The 22,103-nt window shown below is 35.9% G+C and overlaps 2 protein-coding genes across 2 annotated transcripts in view; both read left to right on the top strand.

Moving 5' to 3' along the window:
- The first annotated feature begins 1,958 nt into the window (after nt 1-1,958).
- LOC142983955 (uncharacterized) overlaps nt 1,959-22,103 on the top strand; it is a 65,496-nt gene continuing 45,351 nt past the window's right edge. The window contains exon 1 of the mRNA XM_076131172.1: nt 1,959-2,347. The gene's annotated coding sequence lies outside the window, so the exon portion shown is untranslated. The remainder of the gene's footprint in view (nt 2,348-22,103) is intronic.
- On the top strand, nt 17,250-18,383 carry LOC142983851 (uncharacterized). Its single transcript, XM_076130995.1, has one exon. The coding sequence runs from the start codon at nt 17,396-17,398 to the stop codon at nt 17,762-17,764; it is 369 nt and encodes a 122-aa protein (XP_075987110.1). The 5' UTR covers nt 17,250-17,395; the 3' UTR covers nt 17,765-18,383.

The following is a 22,103-nucleotide window of genomic DNA, read 5'->3' on the forward strand; positions in this document are numbered from 1 at the left end:
TTAATTACACATTTGTAAGCCATATTTTTGACTAGGCAACTATTTTTACGAAAGTAAATCGGAACGTCGGACAGGCCGGGCAATAAATTACAATTAATTAAAATAAAAAATACTCGGTCGGTAATACAAACACGCTGTATATCTATAAGGCTCCGCGGAGGAGCGAGGGCGGGCGGCCGAGCGCGCCGCCTAGTATACGCCAACGAAACAGAATAAAATACTTTCATTTTTTTATACGGAAGTACGTTTAAAAGATAGTATATTTTTGTGTTTCTACACAATGTCTAAAATAAAAGCAATATCTTCCTAGGGCTTTGGTTATATATTATAGGTATTTTCTAAGATATCGTTGGTTTAGTGATTAACTTTAGCATCCTGCTACTAATTAGCATCGAGGTCGTAGTTAATGTAGACTTTTTTAAATATTTGATATTAGTGTACGCATAATTACGTGAGTATGCTTCATAGTTTTACTAAGAGTAATCTGGTAAGGTTTAATGAGAATTGTGATACCATGGATACGAAGGTAAAAAGTGCTCTCACGGTTCTGAGAAAGGCTATTTCGTGTTTAATTCGATTCGTAGTTTTATATTTAACATTTTAATGCAATTAGGATTAATGTTGGTACAAAAGCTTAAAAGTACCTTTGCTCATACAAAATATTTATCCTGTTAGCATGATTTGAAAGAGATACCATATCAAAAATAACTTAGTTAAATTCAGCAACCGAAATCCGCCGTAGAACAATCGATCACTATTACAGATAACCACAGATAAAGCCTCCACAACAGCCTTAATCAAACCGGAAACGGGCATTGTTTATCTGAAAGTTTCACGTATACTACACCCGGCACACATGTGGTGGGGCACTAGGAAGAAGAAACGGGCGAAGAAAAAATGAGGGAGACGAAAAACTAGAGCAGGACGGAAAAGTGGGCGAAAAACGAAAAATTTCGTCCCCCCTCCCTCCCTCACGGGCGGCTCGCACGCCGCGCGCCCCGCTCCCCCCCTCACACGCACACACGCGTGGCGATACCACGACTCAATACCCTTGGTACTTGCACTTTCGCTTTCTTTTTTGGATATTTATTTTTGAAAAAATGTCGCTTTTTAACATATGGTTTTGTTGTATATCTGTTACGTCTTTAGGTAGCGGAGGTTTGGTGGTAAGTGCTTTGTGCAGTAATTTTTAACTATTCTAATCAAATACAAAGCTAGGTACACATTAAAGTTAAAATTTAGGTTAATATAAGGAATATTAAAATGTAACGTCAGTTTATTGCTTCTCCATTTTTCTCTTCAATGATTCTTTTTGAAAGTCTAAGGAAAAAATGTTTTCCATATTGCAGTTTCTTAGGCAATTTGTTTAGTGAGTTTCGAATTCTAAAAAGCATTTTTTTGGGCAGTTTGTCCAATAATCGTGAATGATTCCAATGATTGTTGTCAATGTCAAAAAGTTATCATAAGAATAGGAGGTTTTTTATGTTGGGAGTTTGATATTTTGAAGCCGAGTGAAAGCAATTTTTAACATATTACATTAGTATGATTAATGTATTCTCAGATTAATAATTCAAGAAGAAGATTTAATCCAAAACGTTTGAAATGAAAATTTCTTCAAGAGTTTCATGAAACATTATATTAATTATATCAAATAGAAATATGTATTTCCTGTATTTTAATAAGCAAGGATCTTATTAAGTTATACAATTACTAATAACTTCAAGGAAGATTAAAAACAGGCCGTTGCCGATGTGTCTTGAGACGTAAATCTTAAAGATCAAATTGGCTCGCGGGCGAGTCCACCGTTTCCCCTATTTTCCTCACACTCACAATTTTTCCGGCCGGTGAAAGTACCAAGACGATTCGTTCCCGTAGGAGGCTATTGTAGCATGTTTTTATACCCAAAAATTTTAAGTCAGTAGGCGCTCGAACTCAGAGCTGCTAGTACGTTTATATTATTATTAATATATATTTATATTTCGTTTTAATTTACAAGTTTTCCATCGTTCATAATTTTAATATTTTTATACCGTTTTATACAATAATAAAAGTGTTTATAGATAGGCGTAATTACAACGTAAACATAAAGTTACTACACCGGAAAACGAGTTAAAAATATAACGGAGGGAATTTTTCGCGAATTAGGCTGTTTAAGTTCGTCACCAAGTTTCGGCCGGCCGGAGTTTGACAGTTCGCCGATTGGAAGCAAAAAAAAAATTAAAAATTGACGTTTTGAAATAAAACATGGCGGACTGTGTGTTTGTCATCGTGCTCGGCGGGTTCGTCGACCTCTGCGGGGTCCACTAGCGATGCTCAACTTTCATAACATTTGACGTCTGCTGTACCCGTGAGTATTTCAAGTTTTCAGTAGAATCAATCGCGTGGAATTATTGATGGGCGATATATTACATAAGGGCGCGTTCATAATGTCGCATGAATATTGTAGTAGTTAATATTTTGATAGGTCGGTGGTGTCCGGCACGCACGGTACTTACTGTATACTGTAAACGCACAGTACGTTGGCGGTGGCGCGGCGGATTGTTTTTATCGTAGCTAGTAAATTAGAGGGGCAGCGATAGTGGCCGATACTCGCTAGTTCGTATTGATTTTTTTCCCTCATTCTGTTAAATTTCATTTATTGGGGGAGCGCGGACACGATACGATGACGTGTGCGATTGCCCGATGCCCATTGTGGATTGTTTCAAAGAAATTGCTTCGGAACTTTACGAATGTTGTGCATTCCGTTGCGTTACTTCTACTGTGTTTTATCGTAATGTTGTTTTAGAAGTTGTTTGGAGCCGGCGATGTATGACGAATGTAAAGACGATCACGTTTTGATAATGAAATGAAGGATTCGGGAACTTTTGAATGTCATTGGAATTACATTGTTTGTTCCGCGTTATAATTTTAAGTTTATCTTCAAGCTTGTTAGTATTATAAGGTAAGTAGGACTTAGTTATAAGTATACAATAACTATTTATGTAAGATATTTAGGTTTTTTTACAGGTTCACCGCTTCTTTAGCTTTTTAAATATGAATCGGGCATCGAACCCGGTATACTGGTTGTACAACTTCCTTAAACAAATTTTATTTTCTGATTATCTATTTGGTATATTGTACTTGTTGTCATGTAACAGATTTTACTATAGGTATAAAACATTGATACTTTACAAGTATCTAAGTTCGTTTCCTGGTTTCGAAATTTAGTGAACAACTTACAGCAAACGAGCAATAATTACAATTTCTATTATTTTATCTACTTCCGCTTTTGCAAATATCTAACAAACCATTGCCACCTATGTTTGAACCGGAAGGGCGTAGGGTTTTGTAAACATTTCAGTAATAGAAATCGAACTGACGACATTCGGTAGCATCAAACCGCTGTGGCAGCCTTTTAACCGCTGCACCATAAGTTGACTTTAGAATTTCTGTATACAATATACATACTAGCATCACGCCTGTGGTACACAAAGGTGTAGGTAGAGATGTATGAAATACATATTACATACATTCGCTCACTAGAACGTTAGTAGGAGTATTTGACCAACCCGGAAATCGAACCCTCGTGGGAAATGCGACTGCTAAAGTCGCATTTACAATTGTTGAAATTGTAAAGGTTTTAACAATAATGCAAGTTTATTGTTAAACCTAATAATATTTAATGAGCATGAGTAAATAAGAGCTTTCACCTCTGAAGAAAGATAAAAAAAAAGAAAAAGTATCAATATTTCCATACTAATAATATTAATGCGAAAGTCTGTCTGTCTGTTTGTACTCTTTCAGGGTTAAACACTGAACCGATTTTAGTGAATTTTATACTAACATTACTTATTAACTTCTAAATTAAGGCGCTCATAGCTAGTTGCGCTCACCAGTTTGTAAACGATCAGTAGGTTAAGTAATCTTAGCGCGGACGTGTAGGTATAGATGGGTGGCCGCTTTTTAGTATTCAAGCTGAGCGTCTTCGTAGTTAAAAGTCGGTTCAGATTGTTGTCGATTAAGATAACAGTCGTCTTTTGGGCTTATACACTATGATAACTAACAACAATGAGATAAATACATAATCTATACTTATATTATAAAGCTGAAGAGTTTGTTTGTTTGATTGATTGTTTGTTTGTTTGTTTGTTTGAACGCGCTAATCTCAGGAACTACTGGTCCGATTTGAAAAATTATTTCAGTGTTAGATAGTCCATTTATCGAAAAAGGCTTTAGGCTATATATCAACACGCTACAGCCATTAGGAGCGGAGTAGCACCGAAAAATGTTACAAAAGCGGGGAAAACTATAACCCATTCTCTCTTATGTGACGCAAGCGAAGTTGCGCGGGTCAGCTAGACGTCAATAAATAAATTTAAAACATCAATGTCCCACTGCTGGGCAAAGGTCTCCTCCCGTAATGAGGGAGGGGTTAGGCCTTGAGTCCACCACGCTGGTCAAGTGCAGGTTGAGGACTTTGATCATCAATATAAATATAAATGTATATAATAATATATATAAAAGTCTTCCGTTACTGAGTGACTGACTGTCTGAACGTTGTCACAGCCGAAACTACTGAGCGTAGAAAGATGAAATTTGATATGAAGATTCCTTAGTTACTTTAGACGAGCACTATGAGACGATTTTCGGAAATTCCCTCCTAAGGAGAAAAAACTTTTATATGAAAGACCAGCAATAAAAATATTGTAAAAACAAGAAAACTAAAGTCCATGCAGAAGAAGTCGCGGGAGGCCGCCAGTTGCTTTGCTATGTATCGTGCAAATTGTGACATTATGATTGTACTATATTTGGAATACATTCACTTTTGTTCTCAATTGTCTTTGTGTAAGGGCTCGTACACATTTATGGAGATAAAAATACAAAAAAGAGCACATAGTATTAATATTAATAATTATAATCCAAAACTTTGTGTAGAAGTTATTTGTTATATTCAAAAACCTAGTGACTCGGGTAGTCAATAACCTAATACATAGGATACTTTTTATCTCGGATAACCTTTTCACGCGGACGTAGTCGCAGGGAGAAACTGGGAGAAACACTCGTGGCTTAGTTAACAACAGCCGCGCGGATCGATCTCTGAGGTTAAGCCACACTTGCCGAGGTTCATTTGTGGATGGGTGACCATCTTATACATATCGAGTTCCTCCGTGTTTCGGAAGGCACGTTAAATTGTGGGTCCCGGCTGTCATTTTCGAAGATCTTTGACAGTCGTTAACAGTAGTCAGAAGCTTGAAAGTGTGACAACCAGTCTTACCGAAGGGTATCGTGTTATAACCCAGGCATTGGGTTGTGGAGGTCAGATAGGCAGTCGCTCCATGTAAAACACCGGTATTCAGCTGCATCCGGTGAGACTGGAAGCCGACTCCAACATAGCTTGGAAGAAAGGCTAAGCTGATATATACTATCGAGAATTAGCGCAATTACGCACTTCCCAATTGAGATATTTTAAGGCTTTTTTACCAATCGAATAGTTGAAATGACGATTTGGCCTTTGGGTCCTTTGGACGACTTTTTATATTTACAATGTACGGCAAATAGGTTATTAAAAAATGTGCTCTAGCATATACCGCAGGGACTATTTTCTCATACAGTCTGTCAAAAAGTCAGCACCCCTAACTTATTCTGCAAGAACTATTTTTCATCCAGTGTCTGTCAAAAAGATCAAAATTATTCCTGGAAAGAAATAATCTTGCCGTAGAAAATTCGGGTAAATGTATTTTGGAAGCTAAAATAACTATAACGAAGCATTTTTGCTTTTCCGTTTCCACTTACTTGTCTATCGTGTGCGGAAATTCTATCATTGAGCGGTAAAAGAAATAAAAATACTATTTACAGAGCGCACCTATTGATATACACCCTTAGAGCAGGGGTTCCCAACCTTTTCGTCAAGAGGGACTTTATTTTTTATGTTTTTATTTGTATCGAAGTAATTTTAAAAGTACTATTATAAGTATTACGTGGTATGCTCTGTGGCTACTGCTACTGAATCTTGTGCCGAAACGTCAAGTACTCCAAGGTAAAATACAATTTATACTGTCCTATCTCATATTACTTAAAATATGGAGTATTAAAGTTTGTGGGGATATATATTTATCTGTTTACGGCTATCATCAAAGAACTGCTGAATGATTTCCGACATACAATACTCAGCACGTACAAAGACGCGGCCCATTTTGACACCAGAAATTCCAGTTGCTACATTCAATACTATTGAGATTTAAAATTAGTTTAAGAAAAATATTTAGTTCTTATGAAATACACTGAACAGTTTTTCACACCAAAACATCTTACAGATTCTCTTAGAATATTGCATAGTTGCATTAGTATTTTAGAACGCTTCTGTTCTATGGATAAAATAAATAAATAAATAAATTTAACCCATTAATGTCCCACCGCTGGGCAAGGGTCTCCTCCCGTAATGAGGTTCTACGGATAAGTTTTTATAAAAAAATTGGCAATAGTCGATGTTTGTATGTTTGTGAAGGTCTTGCAGGAGTAATGTTAAGTGAAGTAGTAAAAATAAAGATGATTCGAGTGCCCCTCCGCCGCCCTATTTTTCGAACAAAATTTGTCAAAAGTCGAAAAATCGCACATGTTCTAAAAACAACGTGATCAAACCTTATGGCCGGTATTGCATTGTGTTGCGAAGCATCAGATCGTGGTCACGATTCCTGTCTGGTGGCCGTGTCAATGTGTCACATGCCCTTTGAAGGCTTAAGGTGAATGACCGGTAGGTGCGGCTCGCTCCCTATTCGATCACGATTTATTATTTTTTATTGGGCTGCTTTTTTAGTTCGAGTTTCGGTAGTTATTTTAGAAATGTGTTTTTTATAAATCAACTTTATTTTAGTGATCGAATAGTTTTGATGTTAGTTAGTTTTGACGGCTTCCGTGACGCAGTGGTTTAGGCCGCCACGTTGCTACCATTTCTTCGAGAGGTCGTAGGCTCGATTCCCATACGGAACAATTATTTGTGCAATCCACAAATTGTTTCGGGTCTGGTTGTGCTTTGTGTGCGTTGTTTGTATGTTTGTAAAACATCGTCTTTGGAAACACTACAGTTTACCATCTAGTTTTGTTATAAAAGGCATTCAATAAGCTAAACAACAAAATAGTCAAGGAAAACTACATAAAACTGTTTCCTTAAGAAACTAGTTTAAACCAAACTGGGACGTTAATGCAAGTCATTTGAACCAGAATAATTGTAAAACAATTAACTTCAGGTCATTATAGTATAAGATCCTGCTGCAAAATGTTTGTTTGATACATAATATGTAACAGACAATACCATCTTTCACAATAATATCGAAATCCATTATGACAAAACCAAATATAAAAAAAATAAACTTTTGAATCAAAACTGCTGACCCTTATAGAAAAACAATGCCAGGATGTTAGTATATACCTATATTATACTCGTATATCGTTAAAGGAGGCTTAAATTCCTACAGAACATTATACATATATTTGTTAAAAAAAAAACAGTTTAATGAAGAAATCTTGCAGTGGGATCTTAAACTACTGAGATTTAATTGAGATCAACAGCCGTTGATAATCATGACAAATGAATCATCATGATGACAATCATTTAAAGTGTTGCTGTTTTTGAGGAAACTCTATACAATACAAAAAATATGGAAAAGCAATAACAGCGTGGCCAGAATCTGAAAATAGAGGGACTTTTAATCTTTTGAGTAGCAACAACTAGACTTCACAGGGACTTCTACATGGTATAAAGCAAAGTCGCTTCCAGCGTCTGTCCCTATGTCTGTATGTACTCGTATATATGTATGCTTAGATCTTTAAATCTACGCAACGGATTTTGATGCGATTCTTTTTTATAGATAGGTGTATCAAGATGTAGGTCTATGTGTAAAAGTTGCTAAGTTTTTTTTTAAATAACTGTTTAAACCAGGCGAAGCCGGGGCGGGCCGCTAGTTTCTTACATAAGAACAAAGACCAGTAACAACTATTTATGGATCACACAAAAAATTGTTCCGTTTAAAAATCGACCCTACAACCAGAATGTTTACCAATTAATAATACAAATCATTTTTGTATGTATGTTATAGTATATACCTGCGTAATATAATGAGTAGTGACGTCATAATTGTCACTTACAATTATAATAGATCGATGAATCACACGTAATGGCACTTGAGGAGTGCGCACGCGCATGCCCTACTTATATTATAAACTAGCGGACGCGCGCGACTTTGTCCGCGCCGTAGATTTTTCGTTCTTCAAAATAAATTGTAGCTTATATGCTATGATATTAGCCTAGACTTAGTATAAAATAACCCTACAACAAAAGAAGTTTCATTCAAAGCCGTCCCGTAGTTCCGGAGATTATCGCGTACAAAAATATTTTTTTTTCTTTGTTGATTTGTGTTCTATTACCGTTCTCGTGAAACAATGATAAAACAAATAAACTTATTTTCGTATGTATTGAGAACATTATAATAAAATGTATTGTAAAAATTGTACGAGATAACGAAAAATACATTTTAGAAATCTTTTTTAACGAAAATTACGCCTGTCTTGAAAATCGAACCGGACTTCAGGATATACATACATTTGTAGACCACAGAAGTCTCAAATAAATTATATTAATGTGTATGAAAAAAGGTTATAAATAATGACTTCATCCGGAATCTCAAAAAAATATGCAACTAGTTTCAAAATAGTTAAAAAAAGGGTAAATAAAAATTCCCTGTTCCTATAAAATATATCAATTCTACGAAAACGTGCGTCATTGGTCTAATATATTCAAATATAATAATAATATATGCATAAATGTAAGTTATTAATATCAAATGACATCGTAAAAAAGTCCGCGCGTATATTTTATAGTAGACTAAGTTACGACCCCGGTTCTCCTTGCGTTGTTTATTTTTGTTGATAATACGTACAAGTAGAAGCAGTGATAGCCAAGTAGCCGAGCCGATAGTCTAAACTTGCACTTCCCACATGAATGGTAGACGGTTCGAACCCGAGGCAACACACAAATGACTTTTCTAAGTTTAGTATGTGTGTATTAAAAATCATTTGTTATAACTTTGGAGGAAAGCATCATGCTTATGACTTTTAGAGGGCATGCAAAAGTCCCAAACCCACATTTAAGTAGTGTGGTAGACTCAAAGCTTGTCACCTCCCGCATTCCAGGAAGCACCCTTGTCCAGCAGTGTTGCATACAAAGAATCATATTTTCAATTGGTGGTTGGCAGACGGCTGACCTTTTTGCAAATCATCACCGATATTATCTGTGTATATTATTTTCTTGGATAAAATATCTAATTTTCGGTTCAGCTGGTTTTGTATTTAAAGGAATGACAAACAAACACACATTTGATATTATAATCTTACTTGTTTATACCCTTAAGTAACCTGTGTTCTTCTCCAAAATTGATTACCCTTCCAAATTTTATTTGAATCTGTTTAACCATTTTGAACATGAAAGAAGGACAAACAAAAATTATTAATATTAAATACAAGTGTTTAATATATATTTTATGAATAATAATGTGGATTTTTGCGGTCAGTAGTTTATGTATTTTTTTATTTATGTAACTATGTGGAAGTAGATTTTATGAGACTTGCGGATCTAGCTGATATCGTTCGATGGACCTACAATAATAACATTATGTTGCCACGGCAATACTTTAAATTCAGTAGCAGTTATACTGCACTGGGTAATCGAACCTTAGACCGTGATCTGCTACGACATACCAATGTTCTTGACTGTTTTTCTGATTTCGCTGCAATAGTTAGGATAGTGGAAATAGTGCCCAAATACTGTTGCATGTCAAGGATTTGATTCCCATCTGAATTTTCAGTCCAAAACGAAATGCGGGGCACCCTTTTTCAGCAATTCTAGTGTTTTAATAAAGTACAATGATCATTACTTCGATACTAAGAAGAACGACCCGTAAAAAAGTCTTGTTTGTAAGTATAGACTGCAAAAAATTTAATGCTAAATTTATATTTATTACGATAGGTTTAGGATTTAATTCCAAGTAACCCAAAGCTCTAAAATTGTACGGTTTTCGAAGTAAAAATCCCACTTTTCCCACTGAAATAACACGAAAATTCCTGTAAATAAATATACCAGACTGTTGTTCAGAAAACGTTACCGTATGTTTTCAGAAGCACTGAAGCGAGAGGGGATTCCCCAACAAATAGTAAGCTTTACGTTTCACTAAACATTACGGGCTTGTATTCGGTCAACGATTAAAATAAGGTTTAAAAACCAATCAATTTATTTTAGTACCATCTATAACTGTTTAGATGATTTAAATATTTGCTTCCTTAACAATGAAAATGGCGCAGTAATTAATGTGGTCATCTGGTCATAAAGTCACTTTATGGTCGTGGATTCGATTCCCATCAAATATTTGTGTGATATAATAATTGTTTTGAGTCTGAAACGTGACCTACGTCGACTATTAAGCATTTGATTTTTATTACTAAAAGGAAATATTAAGTTCTCGCAAAATACGCTAGGGGCGCTGATCATTTCAGAAGACGATAGCTATTCCGTTAACGTAGTCGATTAGAGCAGTAAATCAATATTTTGTACTTTGTGCCTGTTCTTTGTAAAATTCCGAGAAAATTATTTCTAAGTGCTGTAGCGCGAGTCTCCACAGCCGTTATTTACAAGTATCGTTAATTTAATATTTGAAATGTACTGAACAAATAGTTACTACGGTAACCGCTAGGGGCGCTGATAAGATTTTCATACAAAACGTTTTTATAGCCAGCCAGTTGTAATAGTCGATTATAATAAAATAAAAAAAAGGAATGGTAAAAAAAAACAAAAAATTGAGTGGTAAAAAATAAAGAAATTTTCCTTACGTATAAACGTATTTTTAAAAAGAACATTCTTATATTTAGGTAAATAGGTATGTTTGAAGGCCATTCGAGTCCAGTGAACCGGTTAATAGGTATATACCTAGTTAATTTCCATTTACCTCAATTTATCTATCTAGATTTTAGATTACGAGTAAAAGGAAATAAAAACACGTATTTTATATAAACCTGCCATCGGTGCAGGACTTTGTTTATAATGTCCAAGTGTGTGTACATTACACAGGTACACTCTATTTCTTCACTCTCATAATCCGGTGGGACGGTATATGACACGACCAGTGAGAGGTCAAGCACAGGACCGACTGTCTGCGACTTGAAATTCCATACCCTGAGAACTCGCTGAGAATTAAATACATACGTTATATTACGCCTGTTATTCTGGAAGATTATATGTATAAATTTATAGGTACTATCCATACTAATATTATAAATGCGAAAGTAACTCTGTCTGTCTGTCTGTTACTCAATCACGACTAAACTACTAAACCAATTTGCATGAAATTTGGTATGGAGATATTTTGATACCCGAGAAAGGACATAGGCTACTTTCTACACCGGGAAAATGACGCATTCCCATGGGAAAATTAAGGTGGCGGACGAAGTCGCGGGTAAAAGCTAGTTCTATATATTTTCCAAAAAATAAGTAAGTAGTTGTTTTAAACAGGCTACCGTCAGCTGCGTAAGCCAACAGGTTTTCATACAACCCTACTAAGTAGTTAGACGATATAAATCGATGATGCAATGTAAAGACCCATCACTCATCTTGCAGGTCATATAATAGGTCAAGTAATCTTATCAGGCATTATTAAGAATTCTCATTGAGAACTCAAAATTGGGAAAACCTTTTAGTTTGCGTATTTTCTCAATTGACAACTAGTGTACGTAAATTTAATGGTCAATATTTAGTAAATAGCTACAGCACCTCGTGGCTTAGTTATCAACAGGCGCGCGGATCGTTCTTTAAAGTTAAGCTACGCTTGCCGAGGTTGTTCGGTGGATGGGTGAACATCATATATATGTTGAGTTCCTTCGTGTTTCGGAAGGCACGTTTAACTGTTCTGGCTGTCATTTTCGAAAATCTTTGACATTCGTTAACAGTAGTCAGAAGCTTGAAAGTCACACGACATAAAGCCTACATTTCAATGTACGTGAGTTGAGTTGGAAACGAGTTGGCGATGAGTTGTTGTTACGTCTTAAGTGCCCCATGTTATAAGTTGTTATTAATTACAATTCTTGCGTATTCCTACAGGGAAATACGACCAGTTAAGGAGATAACCTATTTATAGAGCTTGTTTTGCGCGTCAGTAACACGTTTTCCTTCACCTCAGTAGGCATATGACGGCAGCCTATAGAAAAGATACCATTATGCTTAATTTGCTAACGTAAATTTATATTAGTCATATGTTTTTAACTATAATACAATTTGGGTTTTCTAACCATAGCTTAAGGGTGCCTCTACAATAGCCATGTGCTATGTTACGGTGCTAAAAAATAAACGGTACGGTTTTAAGATATGTTTTTCATAGGACTGGTTCTTACCGCCGATAGGGGGCTCTGGAAGGGAGGAGGGGGAGGCCTTTGCCCAGCATTGGGGCACTTAAACAGGCTAAGAAAAAAAAAAGTCATATGGAAGAATGCATACCATGGAAGCGTGCTATGAATAGTCGCAAGTGCTAAGTATGTGCTACTTTGCGGCAGCGCATCTTCAAACCACATCTTTTTGGGTTACTCCCTGAGTAGGTATCCCAATCCCCGAAGCCACCATCCCGGAGTACCCAAATTTATTTTTATCTTAAACCGTTAAAAGTAACGTCAGCAAATTATAAGACTTTTAATAGTTTTTCGAGACATCTTTTTCGCACCGCTACATAGCTAAGGTGGAAACGGTCACATAGCTTCAGCTATTCTTTGATGGAAAGGCACTTTAATAGTGAAATCTTTGTTTGGCATGTCGAATGACGAATACGAATTTATTCATAAATGGTGGACGCACGCGGTTTCACTCGATTAATTTAGTAAACGTGGTTTTATTTTCCCAAAAGAATATTTGCAATATATATTATTTAATATTTTCTAATACTACTTTAAAAAGTACTTTCTTTACTTACTAAACGGTGAAGGAAAACATAGTGAGGAAACCTTGCATGCTTAAAATTTGTTTAATACTTATTAAGGGCATGCAAAGTCCACAACCCGCACTTGGCCAGTGTAGTGGACTCAATGCCTAACCCCTCCCCCTCGTTTGGGAGGAGACCCTTGCCCTGCAGTAGGACAGTAATGGGTTAAAAAAAAACTACTTTACATGGAATACACAAATAGCTTAAAAAAAAACAAAATTTTTCCCCGATTTTGTAACATTTTTTACTGGTACTCTGCTCCTATTGGTCGTAGCGTGATGATATATAGCCTTCCTCGATAAATGAGCTATCGAACACTGAAATAATTTTTCCAAATCGGACCAATAGTTTCTGAGATTAGCGCGTTCAAACAAACAAACAAACAATCAAACAAACAAACTCTTCAGCTTTATAATATTAGTGTAGATACTTAACTTTTTATAAACAAATTATATTATAAAACACTGAACAGTTTTTGCATATATTTCTTATTTTCAATAAATTGTTCTCAATTAATTGGTTGTATTTAATGCAAACTACCATATAATTTTAAAACTAAATACATAATCGTTGCATCGTTAATACACGCATATTAAAGTGAGTTTCTATGGATGTTTTTCATCAAAATCCGTTGAGTAGTTTTTGTGTTATTGAGTAACAAACATGCACAGAAACATACAACTTTTGCATAATTATATTATCCTTGTAAGATAGTAACATGTAAGGTTAGGTTAAGGACTAGCGCCCCGTCCCGTTTTCGCCCGTTTCAGAAAGTAATTTATTTTACAAAAAAAATCACACATTTTACACATAAACTTTCTCTTGAACCACTCTATCTATTAAAAACAGCATCAAAATCGTTGCGTAGTTTTAAAGACCTAAGCACAAATAGAGACAGACAGCGTAAAACTGGTTGGTTTTATGCAAACATTAAGAACTATTCTTATCATATAACATATGAGGACTTTTACAAACATACAAACAATGGACACAAAGTACAACCCGGAACAACTATTAGTAGATAACTCAAATATTTACACCGTTTAGGAATCAAACCCATCTACGAGCACAAGACCAATCTTTGCTTTATAAAGTACTGCAATTAAGGCATTTATACAATTATCTTTTCTTTGAAGCACGCGACATCATTAAAATCTTTACCTTGATCGTATCCTCCTGTGTTTTACCAAGACCAAGACACTTGTATTAAAAACCAGCCAAGTGCAAATTGGACTCGCGCAATACGGGTTCCGTACCAAAAAAATACGAAAATAACACGTTTATTGTATGAGGACCACGCTAAATATTTAAAAAAATTATTAATATTGGTTTTTATAGCGGCAACGAAAATACGTAATTTGTGAAAATTTCAGTTGCCTAGCTATTACGGTTTATGAGATAGATGGTGACAGACAGACAGGCAGTGGAGCCTTAGTAATAAGTTTCTGTTTATACCTTTTAGGTACGAAACCCTAACAAATATCCACCGTTGCGTCTGTTTGTTCGTGATTTACTCCAAAACTACTGAATTGATTTCGATGCGGTTGTGACAACCGCATAGTAAACAGGGTGATTAATGAGGAAGTTTTCGGCGTATTATTCATTTAGGTTTTGAATAATTAGGCTGAAATATGATGATTGTTGAGGATGTCAAAAATTATTATACCTACATACATACACAATACCACGCCTGTTATGCTCGAAGCTTTAGGTAGAGTTGCATGATGTACACCCACGGTTCGCCAACAACAATGTTAGTCATGAGCAGTAGGGGGCGAGCCTATTTACATTTGACGGCACATTACCAAACTATTAAAAAATACTCTTATACATAAGAAAATACTAATAACACATACCTAGACCAGGGATTCGAACCCGAGACCTCAAGATCAGCAGTAGGTTACACTACCGACTGCCACACAGGCATTTGCAGGCAGAGCAGACCAGCAAAACTATTATGATATAATATAACCGTAGCGCCGCGTGTGGTGGATTCGAATCCAACCCGGAACAAATCTTTGTGTGATAAGCACGAGTATTTGTTCTGAGCCTGATTGTCAATTTATCTACATAAGTATGTATTTAAAGTATGTAAGTACATATTTTTATCAGTTATTTAGTTGCCATAGAAGCTCTATCAAACAGGCCACCGTCAGTTTGCACAAGCCTCAGGTCACAGAAGTTCTTAAAATGAACATTGGCTGATTGAAAGTTAAGCTTAGGGAAAGACATACAGTCCCATTTCTGGGCGAAAATCTGCCTGCCATAATTTCTGTTTGTATCTTAGGCTATTTATAGTGGTATTTAAAGCCGGTTTTTACCTAGGTCTTCCCCGCTACGACCGATTAAAATCTTGCTGCTATTAAAAACTTAACTTGTTAGAAAACGGGTCTCTGTTATAGTGCGACAACTTAGTAAAGAGCATGCACAAGTTATCTAGATTATATCTGCCTCCGTGGCGCAGTGGTTTAGATCGCCACGCCGCTACCATTACGTCGGGAAGTCGTGGGTTTAATTCCCACACGGGACAGTTATTTGTTTGATTAACAATTACTTCACTCAACCTAACCCCTCCTCCTCGTTTGGGAGGAGACCCTTGCCCTGCAGTGGGACAATAATGGGTTATAAAAAAAATTGTGTGATCCACTAACAATTTTTTCGGGTCTGGTTGTATTCTGTGTCCGTTGTTAGTATGTTTGTAAAAGTCCCCGCGACGTAAGAGCAATTCTTAGTGCGGGAAAAAAGTATTACTCGATGACCAGATAAAACGTTCGTAGAGGTATTTGGCAATACTTCAAGTACTGAATGAATACATAATTTCTGAGAAATGATAAAACTACTGACGGTCGGTAAATTCTTTAAAGGCCCATTGTGTGACTTTCCAAATAAATTTATCTATACTAATATAATAAAGCTGAAGAGTTTGTTTGTTTGTTTGAACGCGCTAATCTCAGGAACTACTGGTCCGATTTGAAAAATTCTTTCAGTGTTAGATAGACCATTTATCGAGGAAGGCTATAGGCTATATATCATCACGCTACGACCAATAGGAGCAGAGTACCATTAAAAAATGTTACGAAAACGGGGAAAATTTTAACCATTCTCTCTTATGTGACGCAAGCGAAGTTGCGCGGGTCAGCTAGTTCGTAATAATTCTAATTATAATGTTATATGGGAATTAACGCGCGATTTCCCTTGGACTAAATTATTTTATGTTTCAACGCCGATCATTTTCTTTGTGTATTTTACAAAAAAAAAAATAGTTTAAGTATATGATATGATTTAATTTATGTATAGTATGCCTGATGCGCACTTAATATTTGCCTGTCAGTTTTATAACAAAATGTGTGATACCTTCTAATTTATTTTGCGAACCACCTCTTGTACCATATTTTCTGCAAGTACATATAATTTACTTTAGTTGGCCAGCGTGGTGGACTAATAGCCTAACCCCTCCCTCATTACGGGAGGAGACCCTTGCCTACTGGGCAGCCTACATTAATAGCTTAAATTTATTTATAATTTATATTTGAATGTGATATCATTATATTATACAAAAAAAACATACATCACAAGTTGTTATTTCTCACGAGCTACCAATTTTTTTCAAAACGGGGAAAAATTATAGCTATTTCAAATACAAAACGAAGTTTACGAAATAAAGGAAATATTGTATTTGAATTATAAAAATATACTTGTGTCCTGCTTGAATATTTTTTGAGACTCCATTTTTCGGATCTATCGTCAAACACGGCAGTCCGTAAAGCATAAACCAATTTGAATAAAGATTTTTTACTTGATAAAGTTACTGAGTGTGAACGTAAAATTATATTCCGATCATGACAAAATCCTTAAATTATTGTCTGGTGCTATTTTAAATAATACAATTATATACATATTATTACTAGCTGACTCGGCAAATGTTGTTTCGCCATATAATTTTTTTAAAAAGTGTCACATAGTGGCATGAAAAATAGATGTTGGCCGATACTCAGCCCTATTCAATATGCTCACAAGATTTCTTGATAATCGGTCAAGCCGTTTCGGATGAGTACGATAATTAACATTGTGACATGGAAATTTTATATATAAGATTTATTTCAAATCGAGGGGACTTTTGCTCAAACGACCTAACGCAACAATAAAAATGAACCGCAGATTTAAATGAAGATTAAAACTAAACTTGTTTTTAAACCAGTTTCACAACAAACTAAGTATAAAAGCGATGTTATGTAAAAATATTTATATACCGACTATTGAACCTGTAACAAAAGGTTTCAAACATATTTATACCTATTAATTAATATGTTGACGACATTGTGTACTGAGTCACAAAGATACGAAGGCGAATAAAAGTCGGCGTCGGGAAACGTTACCATCATTCCAGTTGTATCAATCGTTGAGCAAACATGAAGTGGGTAGCACTCCTTGCTGTGACTTGCGGCATCGCATATGCTGCTGCAGAGGACTGTGAATGCTATAACAAAGTGGATAGAGAAGCCACTTGGGAGTACCTCACCAGTTTATCACAACAAATGGACAGTGCAAGCGATAAAGAAGCCTATTCCGTCCTACCTTCTGTGTTGTCACCTTTAGCTGGTTGCGAATGCCATAAAATATCGGAGCGCACGATACTACCTGAAGTGGAGGAAAAGCCTCAGGTGCCTGTTGTTGATTATAGGCCACCACAAGCGTCAAGGCCTAATACCAGGTGCCCACGTGGTCAAGTGCTGGTCGGCCTCCTATGTGTGCCCGAAGATTATAGTTATGATGAGTAACTATTGAAGGACGATATTGTTTTGCAAAATGTATTGTGTAAGTGATTCGATTAGTAAAAAATCGGGTTAATTATACAAACAACGGACACAGAGTACAACCAGATCAAAGACAATTATGCGATCAATTTTTTTTGTGTGAAAATCTTTGGTTTCCCAGCATTCAAGCATTTCGATGATCATCTTAACCATTGTGTTGTGTAATCTATGTGTGTGTGTGTAGAAGTAAATAATTTTTATAATAGATTATTATTTTTAATGTCTCAGATTAATATTATACTAGCTTCTTCCTATGATTTCACCCGCGTAAAAGGAGTAGAAATTACCCTGTGTTAATCTAGGTTTACTAGGTACAAAATTTCATGAAAATCTTGTTAAGTACTTTTTGCTTAAAAGAGCAACAAACATACTACAATAAACATACAAATTCTTCCTCCTTATAATATTAGATACTTTATATAGAATATATTGTAAAAACCTGCCATATTGTTAGTCTAAACTTTATTATTAATTTAGTGCCTAGTCGGTTTAAACTGTTGTGAATTTAATTATATTTTAGATTTTAGTGTGGTATAATAATAATTAAGAAATAGAAGTAATTAAAATAAATATTTGAGATTGATTTGTTGTTTATACAATACTAGTTGACCCGCGCAGCTTCGCTTGCGTCACATAAGAGAGAATGGGTGAATTTTCCCCGTTTTTGTAACAATTTTTACTGGTACTCTGCTCCTATTGGTCGTAGCGTAATGATAGAAAGAATTTTTTAAATTGGACCAGTTGCTCCTGAGATTTGCGGGTTCAAAAAAACAAACAAGCAATCAAACAAACTCTTCAGCTTTATAATATTAGTATAGATCAGCTTCTGCCCGCGTCTTTGACCACGTGACAAGATTTCCAGCAGTAAATAGCATCCTACGTAAGTCCAGGTTATAAGCTATCAGTGTACCAAATTTAATTAAAATCAACAAAGTAGTTTTTTCGTGAAAGAGTAATTAGCATTCATACATCCATAGATCCTCACAAACTTTCGCTTTTATAATACTAGAGGCCGCCCGCGACTTCGTCCACGTGGAAACCCTTACCGTGTAAATCCCGATCCCTCAGGAACTCCGGGATAAAAAGTAGCCTATGTGTTATTCTGGGTCAACAGCTACCTATATACCTAATTTCATCGTAATCGATTTAGTAGTATTTGCGTGAAAGAGTAACAAACATCCATACATACATACATACATTCTCACATACTATCGCATTTATAATATTAGTAGGATATGTACCTTATATTCATCGTCATCATGTCGGATTTTATGTATGTTGACTAAGAGATGTTGTATAAACTTATGCAATTTAATTTATTGCTGTATAAATAAAATTACCCCATTAGTGTCCCACTGCTGGGCAAGGAACGCCTCCCGGCATGAGGAAGAAGTCAGGCCTTGAGTCCACCACGCTGAACAAGTGCGGGTTGGGGACTTTGCATTTCTTCAAGAACTGCTATTCGGCATTATGGCCACTATACGGCTTGTATAGTGGCCATTAATGTGGGCAAGGAGGTCAGCGTCAAAATGTACACACTGACAGATTTTCATATGATTTTTATTAATTAAAATAGTGAAAATGGTACTGTATAATAACTTGACCGTCCCTGTGTATTATTTGTAAACCAGTAGCAACAATTGTATTGATATTTCAATATAAAAAAATACGATAGAAAATGTAACAGATTATTCATTTTTTTTTTTTCATATAACTTTGCATTAAATCTCTCTCAAAAGAGAGATCTGTCGCAGGGCCGGGTTTATACGCCTTTGAGGAAAGTCCATGACCCCAATTTTTATTCAACGTGTCAATATTGAAGAAGTTACATACAATTATATTAGTAGGTACACTAGCTTTCCGCCTGCAGCTTTGCCCGCATGGAATTTGCCCTCTTCGGGACGAAATTTCCAAAACTCATCTCTTAATCCCAGTTTCTGAGGTACATTTAGCGGTAGTTTATCTATTCAATAACGTTGAAACTCATATAAAAACATGCCAGTATAGATAAACTACCGCTAAATGTACTCAAAACCGGGGGTAGTGGTCCTCTACACTTGCAAAGGAATCTTCATAACAAATTTCAACTTTTTTACGCTCAGTAGTTTTGGCTGTACGTTGTCCATCAGTCAGTCAGCAACGAAAGAGTTTTATATATTGATTGATTGCATGCAGCATGTACCACTCTCTGCGACGCGGTCGGTAGTGTGACCGGCTGATCGTGCGGCCTCGGGTTCGATTCCCGAGTCGGGCAAAGTACTATTGGTCTTTTTTTATTTATTTTAGAATACTTGTCATCAGTAAGTTTGGTAAAGTTCCTGGTAGGTTTATGACAATAGGCTCGCCCCTTATTTCATGGGAGTAACATAACTAACTGCGTGATGTCGATGTATTTCATACTAACTACCTTGGGAAATATGAGACGTGATGTTATGCAAGTATATACAGTTATATGTTATTGTATAAGAAACATCAGGAACTGTACTATCAATAAACAACCATATTTTCCGGGGCAACAATTATTTTAAAACAATTTTCCTTTAAATCATGTCATAGTACTGTTTTCCTCAACATATAATTGCGAGCGATGGAGTTTCCTATGGTACATATGAATATTTTTATCGCGCATATTCGTTCACCTTGGACATGCCATCTAATGGCATTTAAAACCCACTGCAAAATACTCAATTTGAACAAGCACACGTGCGTTGAAAACATATTTCCCCAGGAAATATCTTGCCTGGAAAAAGTTGGGTCTATCCGACTAGTCCTATGGTGGGAGAACTGACACTATTTTGTCCTACTAGTCCTGTAATGGCACAAGGGCCACTGTTTTGGTACCAGTTGTCCCATTTCGGGACAATTACGGGATCAGTAGGGCAGAAGAAAGACCTATTTACCCATCCAACAGTACCAAAATAACACGCGATTTTTCTTATGGGAGTAGGTAGAAACCAAAGAATAACTTTTGTTACGGTTCTTATAAACTTCATAATTTAATGTATACAACAACATTTAGACTCAGAACTGAATAAATAAATATTATAAGACAACTCACACGGTCATTTGATCAAACTAAGCAAAGCTTGTACTATGGTAACCAAATAACTGATAAACATACTTAGGTATATACTTTTAAATATATACTTATGTAGATAAACTAGCTGACCCGGCAAACGTTGTTTTGCCACATAAAATAAAAATAATAGCACTTAGGGGCATGAAAAATAGATGTTGGCCGATTCTCAGACCTACTCAATGTGCCGACAAAATTCCATGACAATCGGTCAAGCCGTTTCGGAGAAGTATGGGAACGAAAATTGTGACGCGAGAATTTTATATATTTGACAACCAGGCTCAGAACAAATACTCGTGCTCATCACACGAAGAAAAACTAGATGTCTTTCTCATGGGAATTCTAATAATTTTAGAAATGCGAATGTTTGTGAGAGGACAGATGTTTGTTACTATTTCACAACAAAACTACTGAACTGATTTTAAAGAATTTTGGTACACTTATCGCTTACAACTTAGACTAACTTTTACCCCGGAAAATCTTTTCTCGCGGCCAGAAGTTAGTAACTTATTAGTAGCTTGTCCATAGAACTCTTTTAGTAACGCTTTTTCTAGTAGCACTAATATGTATAAGGATAAAGCCTGGATATATACTCAGAGCACGTATTTAGACTACAAGTTGCTATTAGAATTTTATTCGTAGTATTATATTTAATAGTCGTAAAACCGCTTGCGCGTGCGCCGCTAATGAGATTCCACGATTGCACAAAGCTCTAGGCATAGGTAAAAATTGAGTCTATTTACTAATCTAGTTCGACTGCACATTGGGCGCAGTGGTTAAAGTTGTCGACTCGCACAATAACGCGCCTGCGTGAAGTAGATTCCTAATTTCCTATCATGGGTATAAATTAATTTCTTGTTCCATTTTATCGTATGGCTAGTGGTCAACCTAGTGTAAAAGTTGTTAAGCCGCCTGAAAGTTCTTTGACTTGCCTTAGCAATTGTTATTCTAATTCACATCATCCTGGACCAACTTTTAATGTGTGCTCCGAAGCACACAGACGCTCAGTTCAAATACTGTTATGCAGTCACCAATCTATTAATGGAATGACCGGGCTAAGGGTTGCTTAACCCACAGATCGTTTACCGAACGGTGAGCGCAACTGGCTATGAAGGTAGGTCGTCTATATAGTGGTAGTCCAACACGCATTTGGCTGGTTTTTAATTTTTAATAAAGCCTCATTTAGCTTATTTATATTGCAGATAACTGATAAAAAATCGTTACATA

The sequence above is a fragment of the Anticarsia gemmatalis genome, chromosome 25, assembly GCF_050436995.1.
Source record: "Anticarsia gemmatalis isolate Benzon Research Colony breed Stoneville strain chromosome 25, ilAntGemm2 primary, whole genome shotgun sequence".
Taxonomy (NCBI): Eukaryota; Metazoa; Arthropoda; class Insecta; order Lepidoptera; family Erebidae; genus Anticarsia; species Anticarsia gemmatalis.